This window comes from Mastomys coucha, unplaced genomic scaffold, assembly GCF_008632895.1.
Source record: "Mastomys coucha isolate ucsf_1 unplaced genomic scaffold, UCSF_Mcou_1 pScaffold23, whole genome shotgun sequence".
Classification (NCBI taxonomy): domain Eukaryota; kingdom Metazoa; phylum Chordata; class Mammalia; order Rodentia; family Muridae; genus Mastomys; species Mastomys coucha.
Window position 1 is genome coordinate 60554541 of NW_022196906.1, and position 11359 is coordinate 60565899.

The following is an 11359-nucleotide window of genomic DNA, read 5'->3' on the forward strand; positions in this document are numbered from 1 at the left end:
GCAATGACAGCCAAGTCATCCTGAAGTATAATCCCAAATTGTCAAGACCCACCTGTTCTCACAGTGTCAATTGATATGCACCCTCTTGTTTTTTTCATTAGGGCCTTGGAGAGATGGCTCAGCAGTTAAAACTGTATACTACTCTTTGCAGAGGACTAAGTTCATTCATTTCCAGTGTATCAGGCAGCTAACTTGAACTGCAGGGGACTTCACACTTTCTGGTCTCCCTGAACACCTGCACTCACATACCCATTGTCCTAGTTTGCTTTCTTTGATAAACACTATGACCTGAAACTTGGGGGGAGAAATGGGTTTATTTCTCTTTCATCTTAGTCTCTGAGGGAGGCAGGAACTAAAGTAGAAACCATGAAGAAACCTTATGTATTGTCTGGGTTGCTCAGTCTGCTTTTTTACACAACCCAGGATGACCTGCCCACTGTGGCCTGGGCCTTCCCACAGCAGTCAGTCCAATTAAGGCTCTCTTCCCAGGTGACCACTTGCTTGTGTCAAGGTGACAAAAAATTAACTGTCATACCTAGACTAGACAGATGCACATATATATATATATATATATATATATATATATATATATATATCTAAAAACATAAATCTTTGTTTTTATATATAATGTACTCACCACCCATAACCCTCTTCTTTTCCTCTTACTTTGCAGACCCCTTATTTGCAAACTACTCTAGTGCTCCTACTCTTCAGGGTGTGTGTGTGTGTGTGTGTGTGTGTGTGTGTGTGTGTGTGTGTGTGTGTATACATGCCAGTGAGTTTAGTTACAACTATTTACAGGAGCATAGGCAATTTACTGTTGCCTACAACACTGAAAGAAATGTCTCTTCACATAGCAATCATTGATTGTCTGTTAATCCTCAAGGATGGATGGAGACTTCTGCATCCACTACTTCTGATAGGAGCAGATAATCAAGTGTTATCAGGCATCTGAGGAAAACTTTAATAGAGAGAAACCAAAGCAAACTAAAGCAGAAGTATTTTCAAAAGGAACAATCTTTGCTGGGTGGTGGTGGCGTACACCTTTAATCCCAGCACTTGAAGGCAGAGCAGTTTGAGGCCAGCCTGGTCTATAGAATGAGTTCCAGGACAGCCAAAGCTACACAGAGATACCTTATCCCGGGGGTGGAGTGGGGAGCGATATTTTAAAGAAAAAGAGATCAGAGCTGGAGAAGTCACTTAGTAGTTAAGAGCTACCTGCTACTCTGGAGGACCTAGGTTCAAATCCCATCACCAACATGACAGCTCACAGCTGTTTGTATCTCTAATTCAAGAGGATCTAGTGACCTCTTCTGACCTCCTTGAACTAAACATACATAGTTCACAGATGTATATGCAGGTAAAGTACCCATATACATAAATAAATAAAATAAAAATTTTAGAAACAGTGCCCTTAGAAATTAAAACAAATGCAGGAGTAGGGGTTGGCTCACAACTTTAATTCCAGTAGTTAGGAGACAGTGGCCAGTGGATCTCTGTGAGTTCAAGGCCAGCCTGGTTTATAGAGCAAGATCCTGGACAGCCAAGGCTACACAGAGAAACCCTGTCTTGAAAAACCAGAGAGACAGAAGGAGGAGGAGGAGGAAGAAGAAGAGGAGAGATTGATTAAAACAATAAAATTTAAAATCCAATCAGATTAGAATATAAAATTCAGAAAGTAAAGCAAAAAGAGATATAAGAAAAAATAATTGAAGAAAAGTTGAGAAACATTTAAGATCATATCTAAGTATGTTAGTTCCAGAAAGAGCAAAGAAAAGAAATGATTTGCAAAAGTATTTCCCAGACTCTAAGATCCATTTACAGATCATAGAGGGCATTGAGTACCAGAGTTAGTGGATGACAGAACCACACCAGGGTTCGTTCTCATGAGACTAGAACACTAACAACAAAAATAAAGTTAACGTCAAGCTTCCAGAAAGTCACAAAGAAAGAATCAGGAAGTAATGTTATAGGTTCAGATTTCTGAATAAGACTAGAACTGAAAAATATCTCCAAAAATCTGAGGAATTATTTCTAACATAGAATTCTTTACTTAGCCAGACTGCCAGTCATATGTGAATAGCAAAAGGATAATTTATAAAACTCAGAATTCTAGGAGACAGCAAGATCGATCAGCAGTTAAAGGGACCACCAAGGCTTAATGACTTGTTCTCAGAAGGAGAGAACTGACTGGGCAGTGGTGGCGCACACCTTTAATCCTAGCACTTGGGAGGCAGAAGCAGGCGGATTTCTGAGTTCAAGTTCGAGGACAGTCAGGGCTATACAGACAAACCCTGTCGAGAGAGGGAGTGGAGGTGGGGTGGGACTGACTCCTGAAAGTTGTCTTCAGACTTCTGCGTATATTCAGGGTCTTACCCTCATAGAAAGTGCATGCATAAAATACTTTTTTAAGAGAGAAGGTACTTAGAAGGAAAGTAAGGCAACTGAGAGGATGAGTGTGGGCTTTTTTAAAAAAAAAGATGTATTTATTTTATTTATATGAATACATTGTCACTCTCTTCAGACACACCAGAAGAGGACATCTGATTCCATTATAGATGGTTGTGAGCCATCATGTGGTTGCTGGGAATTGAACACAGGACCTCTGTGTAACTCTGGCTTTCCTGATCTTACTATGTAGACCAGATTGTCCTGGAACTCATAGAGATTTGCCTATCCACTACATCTGCCTCCCGAATGCTAGGATTAAAGGCATTCACTACTATGCCTGCCTTGGTTTTCCTCCCTGCCAAAGCAGAACCTGTCTGTTTATCCCACACTAGCCTTTAGGTTGCAGCCCTCTGACCTCAGCCTAGAGCGCTGGGCTTGCTGAGGTACATGTCTGATGTCTGCATTATTCACTCTGCAGAGGTACTTGGTGAAGTCATGTTGTATTTAACCTGTATAATCTGCCACATCACCTCTCTCTGATTGAGGACAGCTACCAAGGTGAAGAACAATTGTCTTGTTTAAGTTTGGACATTCTGGTTCTAACCAACTTAATGAGCAGAACACCCTGGCTACCATCTTCCTGCTATTTCCACAGATCTTCTGGCTGAAGTTCCAGAAGACAAAACACTTTTCTTCTTCCAAAAGATTACTTTAAAGTTGTTCAAATTAAACTATATTGGGAATTTTTAGAAATCTCTACCACCACGTAAGGACAGTGTGACTTAAGAATTAAGAGCTGAGGGTGCTAGAGAGTTGGCTCAGAGGTTCAGAGCACTGGCTCAAAGGACCCAGGTTCAAATATCAGCACCCACATGGCAGCTCACAACTGTCTGTATCTCCAGTTTCAGAGGATCAAAAAACATCACACACGCCAAGCAGTGGTGGTGCACACCTTTAATCCCAGCACTTGGGAGGCAGAGGCAGGCGGATTTCTGAGTTCGAGGCCAGCCTGGTCTACAGAGTGAGTTCCAGGCCAGCCACGGCTACACAGAGAAACCCTGTCTCGAAAAAACCAAAAGAAAGAAAAAAAATCACACACACATACACATACACAAAAGCAGGCAGAACACCAGTATACTTAAAATAAATAAATCATCTTTTAAAAAAGAGTTAGCAGCTGAAGCATTAATCATTTTGGTACATAATATCTTTCCTCAGTGACTTTTTTTTTAGATGTATTTATTTTTATGTATGTAAGTACACTGTAACTATCTTCAGACACACCAGAAGAGGGCATCAGATGCCATTACAGATGGTTGTGAGCCACCATGCAGTTGCTGGGAACTGAACTCAGGACCTATGTCAGTGCTCTTAACCTCTGAGACATCTCTCTAGCCCCACCTAAATAACATTTTGAAAAATAGGAATTATTCAAATTTGTGAGATTTCTACAAGAAATATTACCAAAACATATATGTATGTGTATATGTATATGTATATATTGAATATGTCTCTATATAATCTATATATATATATGGATATGGACAGTATATTTTCTGGATCTTCCTCATAGACAATCTTACATGGTTTTGTGTAGCCAGAAAAATGATGTAACTAAAGCTAATATGGTTACAGCAAGATAAATGTGCATATACGTAATATGGAAGTCTTATTTTCAGTAAAGATTATACTAAAATTTCAGCAGAAAAACTATAACAATGATATTGTGTAAAATATTAATAAATTGAGTCCAGGCATAGTGGCACTCACCTTTAATCCCAGCACTCAGGAAGCAGAGGCAGGTGTATCTGTATGTATGTGCCTGATTTATTTGCAATCATGTGCTTTCTGATACTGAGATGACCTCTTCCTTAGAGTGCCCAAGGACATTGCTTATAGGACCAGAAGCAATTCATACGAAGGAGAAATTATAAAGTATAAGATATGAAGTGTTGTTAGCAAGTGCCATAACCCAGAGTAATTCTCAGTCGTGACTCATACTAGTAGTTCTTTTATGTTGAAGAGATAGATAGATATGCTAGGATAACTTTGAATCCTTTTTCAGCTCACGCTGGCTACATACTTCAAATCCTCCTGCCTCAGACACCAGAATGTTGACATTATAGGTTTACACCACTACACCTGATGTTTAGCCAAGACATCTTACATGACATTTTATCTGGTTCATTAAGAATCAGTGATTCAGGCTGGAGAGATGGTTCAGCGGTTAAGAGCACTGACTGTTCTTCCAAAGGTCCTGAGTTCAAATCCCACCAACCACATGGTGGCTAACAACCATCCGTAATGAGAGCTGATGCCCTCTTCTGGTGTGTCTGAAGACAGCTACAGTGTATTTACATATAATAATAAATAAATCTTTTTTAAAAAAAAGAATCAGTGATTCAGTGCTGGGGATATGATTCAGTTACAGTGCTTCCTAGAACACACACAGCCTTTGGTTAACTCCTCAGTACTACAGAAAAAAAATAAACAAACAAACATATTTTTGAAAGCCTTCAGACACACCAGAAAAGGGCATCAGATCCCATTACAGATGGTTGTGAGCCACCATGTGGTTGCTGGGAATTAAATTCAGGACCACTGGAAGAGCAGTCTGTGCTCTTAACTGCTGAGCCATCTCTCCAGTCCCTACAAGCAAATATTTTAAGATGGCTGCTTTCATAGGATGAGCCAGTTATCAATGTTAACAGTAATGTATGCTAGAAAATATGTCCACAGGAATCACGGCAGAACTGAGGCAGTCTGAGGATGTGGTTCTCAATCAAGTTAATCTCTCTGCCTTTTTTATTTGCTGAGCTTCGTCCAACTTCTATTTTGAAAATTTCAAATCTACAGAAAAGTCGGGAATATCCTTAACCTAGATTAACAATTTGTTAAGGTTCTGCTACATTTACTTTAATTTTGTGTGCTTGCATGTGTGTGTGCATGTCTGGGTGTATATATATTTTCTTTCCAGACCTTTTGAAAGTTAAAACAGTATATTTTAGCTTCATACCCTTCCACCTACATCTCTTCAGAACAAAGATATTTTTTCATGTAAGCAATGACACCCTTGCCTTCTCCAAGAAAATAATTTCATAATAAATACCTAACAACCCAAATTCCAGTTGTCCTTAAAATTTTATAGTATTCAAAATCTAACCAAGATTCCTGCATTCCATTGGTTGTTTTGCCTCTTCAGTCTCTTTCAATCCTTTAATCTCTCTCTGTTTTGTTTGTTTATTTTGGTTTGGTTGATTTGTCATTCTTACTCTGTGGCCTATGTTAACCCACATCTCATATAACCCAGGCTACCCTCCAACTCATGGTGATCCTGTTTTAGCCTCCTGAGCCCTAGTAATTTTAGGTGTTGATCACTCTGCCTGATTCCTTAGTCTCTTTTTTTTTCCTCCTGCATGAATGTAGAGTACCACATGTGTGCCTGGTGCTCTCAGAGGTTAGAAGAAGACATCAGATGCTCTGGAACTGGAGTTATGGATAACTGTGGGCTCACTGTAGGCAGTTGGAACTGAACCTAGATCCTCTGCAGATGCTCTTACTGCTGAGTCTTCTCTCCATCCCTTTAATCCCTTTTAATCAGTATCAGTCCCTGGGGAATTTTTAACATCTTTTTAATATGATCCTTTTTGAAGAATCCAAGTCATCTGTCTTATACAATTCTGGATTTGTCTAACTTTTGAAATTATGATTAGATTCAGAAGAAACTTGTTTTCAGAGGGAGGAAAATGCTGTGTTGTATACTATCCATAAGGTTAGGCTGTCCACTAATCAGAGATACTAAATTTGATCACTAGCAGAAATTTGAGTCCCTCAGGTAAGTCGAAATTTAATGTAGGCTTCTTTTTTCCCCCACTAACATATATCATTATTGTAATTTTCTCAATCATGTCTTAACAAGAAAAATGTTGGGCATGACGTTCTAGACCTGTCCTAACCTACCTCTATGGAGATTGAGTCAGGACTGGTGTGAGAAATTTATATAGTACCATAAGTTTATATAGCTTAGTCTATAATAGTGGATACCAGGCCAGGTCTACAGCATAAGATCCTTGTCTCAAAAATAGAAGGTAGTATTCACTCAGTCTGCCCCCAAAGTAGTGGACATTTCCTTCCACTTTCCTTTTTAGGATGATTTAGGAAATCTTGGAAGATTAGCTGCTAGTAAAACCCCTCTGGCTTGAGGCAAAGAAGAACATTTTTGAACCATTAGTATGTCTCGTGGCTCTGGACTGAACACTTACTGTAGCTTAGCTTGAGTGATGGCACCAATAGGATAAGCATTACTGTTAACTCCATTTTACAAAACTGAGGTATAGAAAGATCAAAGATCTTGCCTAGGCATCCATAGCCAGTAGAGCTAGAGCCCAAACCCATGGCTGCCTGATTTTAGAACACCATTCTTACTTCCTTTTTTTTTTTTTTTTTTACTTCCTCCAGTATTGTATAAAGGTATCATGCCCAGGTGTGCCCTATTCATTACTTTATAAACCTCACATCAGTCTGTAAGAACAGTCTCAAATAGATGAAGTTACCTACCCAGTAGCATAAGCTGTCTGAACCATTTATCCTATTTTGTGGTTCTCTCCCATGTTTCAGCCAAGATCTTTAACAGCAGAGAGGTTTGTGCTGGGTCCCTTTTCCCACTCTCCAGCACCCACATAAGCAGGAATCATGTGCTGGAAATGAAAGCAGGTGGCAGAAGCAGCTGCACAAGACAAGCCTGATCGGGTCCACACTAACCAGATGACAGGAGTGGGAGAGAGCCTTCATTGACAGTTCTGGGACCATCAGTGAGCAGTGGGATGACAGTGAACCTGAAATAAAGGCCATTGAAATAAGACTTGTTTTCCAAGGGAAGTTTGTCCTTACCGTCCTCCCTCTCACCAGAGGGGATGTAGCAGTCTTGTTTTTTGAGTAATTTCAAACCAGTGCTGAAAGTCTTGAAGAATTTTCTGAAAGAAAGTGTGATTATTTATGGTTTCTGGTGTCCATTCTTGGTTTCCTTTTAAGAATATTTTAAAGCCATTATTACCTAAACTATATAATTATATAGCATAACAAACTGAGAGTAGTAGAATTTACCCACCATGATCAAGGAGGCAGAATGAGTTAATCTTTAGAAGTTAGCTCCACAGTTTTTGGTTTTTTTTTTTTTTCTTTTTTTGGTTTTTCGAGACAGGGTTTCTCTGTGTAGCCCTGGCTGTCCTGGAACTCACTCTGTAGACCAGGCTGGCCTCGAACTCAGAAATCCGCCTGCCTCTGCCTCCCAAGTGCTAGGATTAAAGGAGTGCACCACCACCATCCGGCTCCACAGTTATTTTTTAATACAGAGCTATACACATTTTTGAGAAATGAATCTGTGGACAAACATATAGAAGCCATACATGTACACAGACCCTAAATTAACCCTTGGTTAAGTCATTTTGTAGAGTTCTCATCCATTAAAAAAGAATAATTAATGCTGGGGGATAGCAAGATAGCACAGTGGGCAAATGCACTGCACACCAAGCCTGATGTCCTGAGTTCAACTGCCAGGAAACACATAGTAGAGGGGGAGAGCCACCTCCCTCAGGCTGTCCTCCAACCCCCACATGCCTTCTGTGGCACTTAAGACTGCCCCTTCACACTTACTTACACAGCAGTATGACTTGCATTGTTTTGTTATAAGTAATTGAGCCAGGGAAATAGGTCAGTTGGTGAAGTTCTTGCTAGATCTCAGTTGGAGCTCTAGAACGTATGGTTTGTTTGGTTTTTGTTTTGTTGTTGTTGTTGGGTTGTTTCTTTATTTGATTTGGTTTGGTTTTATTTGGGAGGTGGTAGTTGGTGGGTTGGGGTTTTTTGTGTTTTTTTGTTTGTTTGTTTGTTTTGTTTGTTGTTTTTTTTGTTTGGTTGGTTTTTTTTGGCTTGGTTGTTTTATTATCCCCAAGACTACTAGTGGTAGCTTCCCTTGTTGTAATCCCAGCACTGGGGAAGTGGAGACTTGGCAGTCTCTGGGTTTCACAGACCAGCCTAGCCTAATCAGCAACCTGCATGTCCCAGTGAAAGAGCCCAACCCAAAATAAGGTGGAAAGCTCCTGAAGAGTGAGACCAATATGCACCTTTTGGCCTGCATGGGCACATGCACACACGCACGCACACACACACACACAAATAATTGTGACATATTAAGTAAGAGGTTTAAAGGGTTAAATTTATACATTCAGTGTAACAAAGTAGCCACAAAGTAGGCATTCAATATGAAAGTAATTGTCAATGATTATATCATCAAATTAAGTGTCCTGACGTTATATAGGTCTAGGAAACCTCTCTAAATCAGGACAGTGTTCCCTTAACCCATGTAAACACATATTCTATACCCTGCCTGGCTAGTACTTTGAGGCCTAATCTCTCTTAATCTACTTTGGTGGTAGCAGGCACTTCATGTGACCGTGGTGTTTATTGAAGTCTGTCTCTGTTTCAGGTGGTTAGCTCAACCAATGGAGAGCTGAATGTTGATGACCCCACTGGAGCTCACTCCAATGCACCAATCACAGCTCATGCCGAAGTGGAGGTAGTGGAGGAAGCTAAGTACGTTCATCTTTCAAAGGGGTTGTTTGTCTTTAAAAAGGTTGTCTCCTTGTGGGTTGGAAACGTCTGCCTCCTCTTTGTGCTGCTCATCATGGACTGGATTCTTCATGCTTATGTCCATGGTTCCCTTCTTCTGACCTTTTTATTTTGGCATGGTGCATTAAAGTCGCTGCCATTGATTTAGCTCCTATTTCTGAGCAGATAGTTACACTTTTCTAGTCTGCTGAAGGCCAAAGACATAGTGAACTACAAGAATGATGCAGTACAAACCACAGTACACTGTAGCCATGATTTTCTTAGAGGCCCTGGAGCTTCTGGCTTCCTATGGCTCACTGAGAAAAAAGTGTTTAACCATGGGCCATGGTGTAGAGTATCACATTTCTAGTTGTTGCCTAACCATTCCAGATGGATGGACCTGAGTAAAAGGTTTTGGCAGATGTCTTGCTGTCTTTCAGACAGTCTGGGCTCAGAAAAACTAAGTACATCAGGCAAAACAACTGTACTTGTAAATACAAGACTCTTGGGATGGCAAAGAAGTAACCCTAATTCCAAGGAAACAAGGCAGTCCCTCACTTCCTCTTCTGCTTCTCTTGCATGCGTATGTCTTGCTATGCTCTCCCACTGGCCCCTTGGTGCTTTCCGCATGGTCTGTGTTTAAACTCTTGAGATTCTGGGCTGGAAGGTGATGCTGACTCTGCTGCACAAACAGCATTTCTACCACTTCTTCTTTTTTCCCTATCCCAAACTCAGATGCAAGTTTAAACTCCAAGAAGATATCAGGTAGGGAAAGCTAGAGAAACATGAATCAGTAACTCCTGCCAATCCTGACCTTTCTTTGAAGCTCTTTGAGAACATTCAGTGTCCAAATGTTTTCTCTGGGGCAAGCAACATATTTTTAGTACAAACGAGGACATGCTTACACCTCTGGACATAAGTCACGGTCACCATCAGTTGTGGTTTTTTCTTCAAGATATACTTTGCATGGTTGTATTCCTGCCCTTCTCTTTGGTGAGAAGGCTCATTTGGCCTTCAAAAGGTCTTTTCCTGCTTAGCAGGTTAATACATCGAATAAGTGTGACTTCACCTCTATCTTGTTGATATCTTGTTGTTGTAGAGAAGGGGTTGGCTGGGAAAGTAATGCCAGCAGGAGACTATTTTTAGTAATTAAACATGGGTCCTTTCTTCTCAGGGGCTTGGGAGATTTTAATGGTGCTTATAATTTTTTTCTGTCATTCTCAATAAATTATATGATATTCCCACTTTCTGAACTCTAACCTTTGGCTGCACTTTGGAATCACCTAGAATGTGTTAGAAAATACAGATACTTCTGCATGATTTAAGGCTAATTTATTAATACCTGGCCTGATAATGATTATATTTAAAAGATTGGGGAATTCTAATGTGCAGCCAGGATTGGAAACTACCACACTCTGCACACTCTGATCTCAAAACAGAGCAACACCTTTTCCCACCCCACCCCACCCTTTCCCCATTTCACATTTGTATCTCTTCTTTTTAGAAGTTAAATCTGATTCTAATTCAAATGAACTTTAGTATTAAGCCCTAAATAGATTTATATTTTGGACCTTTTCATTTCATTTTGGGTAAATGTGTACACTGTGTATGTGAGTGTGGTGTTTGTGTCCAGTGTGAAAGATGGAGGTCATCCATACAGAAAGAGCTTAACCTGTTGTGTTCTGTTCTGTCATATTGTAAACACTAGAATATTAGAGAGGTCAATGCCTTCCCATTTAGCAGACAGGACCACTATACTTCTTGCCTCCAGCTCCAGATTTAAGCCTTTGGAAAAATGTAGAAACTAAATAAGGGTAGTAACCTTTGACCAAATGCCACTCAAACCCTGTGCTTGGAGCATTGTGCATACTGGTTCTCGTAGTGATTTCATGAACTACCAATCCATCTTGCCTAGAGAATTGTCAGCGCTCAGCCATGTGTCTGTGGTATATGTATGTTGGTATATGGAGTAGGGACACAGTAGACATATAATCACTAGCTGATTTTAATGGAAAAGTCAAAACTAGAGAGACCTAAGGCATCCCAAACAATCCCTCATCACACAAGGCTATGGTGCTGTTCACTCATGGAGCATGTTGATAGGATAAGGAGGGCTGCTGCCTGTAGTGGAGTTAAACTCAAGTACAAGGAAAGTATGAAACGTTTACCTCCAAGCTTATGATTTTAAGTTCCTTTTCCTAGCTTGTTTTGTGTAAAGGCAGAACAAAACCACAGGATGATGGCTTTTAATTGGTGTAAGAAAAAAATAGTCACTTGATTTCCCCTTTCTTCTATCTTCAAGACACTTTTTTGATGTATGGTTGAAAGAATGGTGAGGGCAAATGATATTTAGGTTGATTTTTTT

The 11359-nt window shown here is 40.1% G+C and overlaps 1 protein-coding gene across 17 annotated transcripts in view; it reads left to right on the plus strand.

The window, feature by feature from the left end:
* Positions 1-11359, plus strand: part of Csnk1g1 (casein kinase 1 gamma 1) — a 148093-nt gene that overhangs the window by 126000 nt on the left and 10734 nt on the right. For 15 of the 17 annotated variants that reach the window (XM_031344207.1, XM_031344221.1, XM_031344208.1 and 12 more), the window contains one exon: positions 8873-8979. In XM_031344207.1, coding sequence (XP_031200067.1) covers positions 8873-8979 — 107 coding nt within the window. Of the gene's footprint in view, positions 1-7008; positions 7253-8872; positions 8980-11359 lie in introns of those variants that run through there. The other 2 variants (XM_031344222.1, XM_031344224.1) reach the window with 1 other exon arrangement.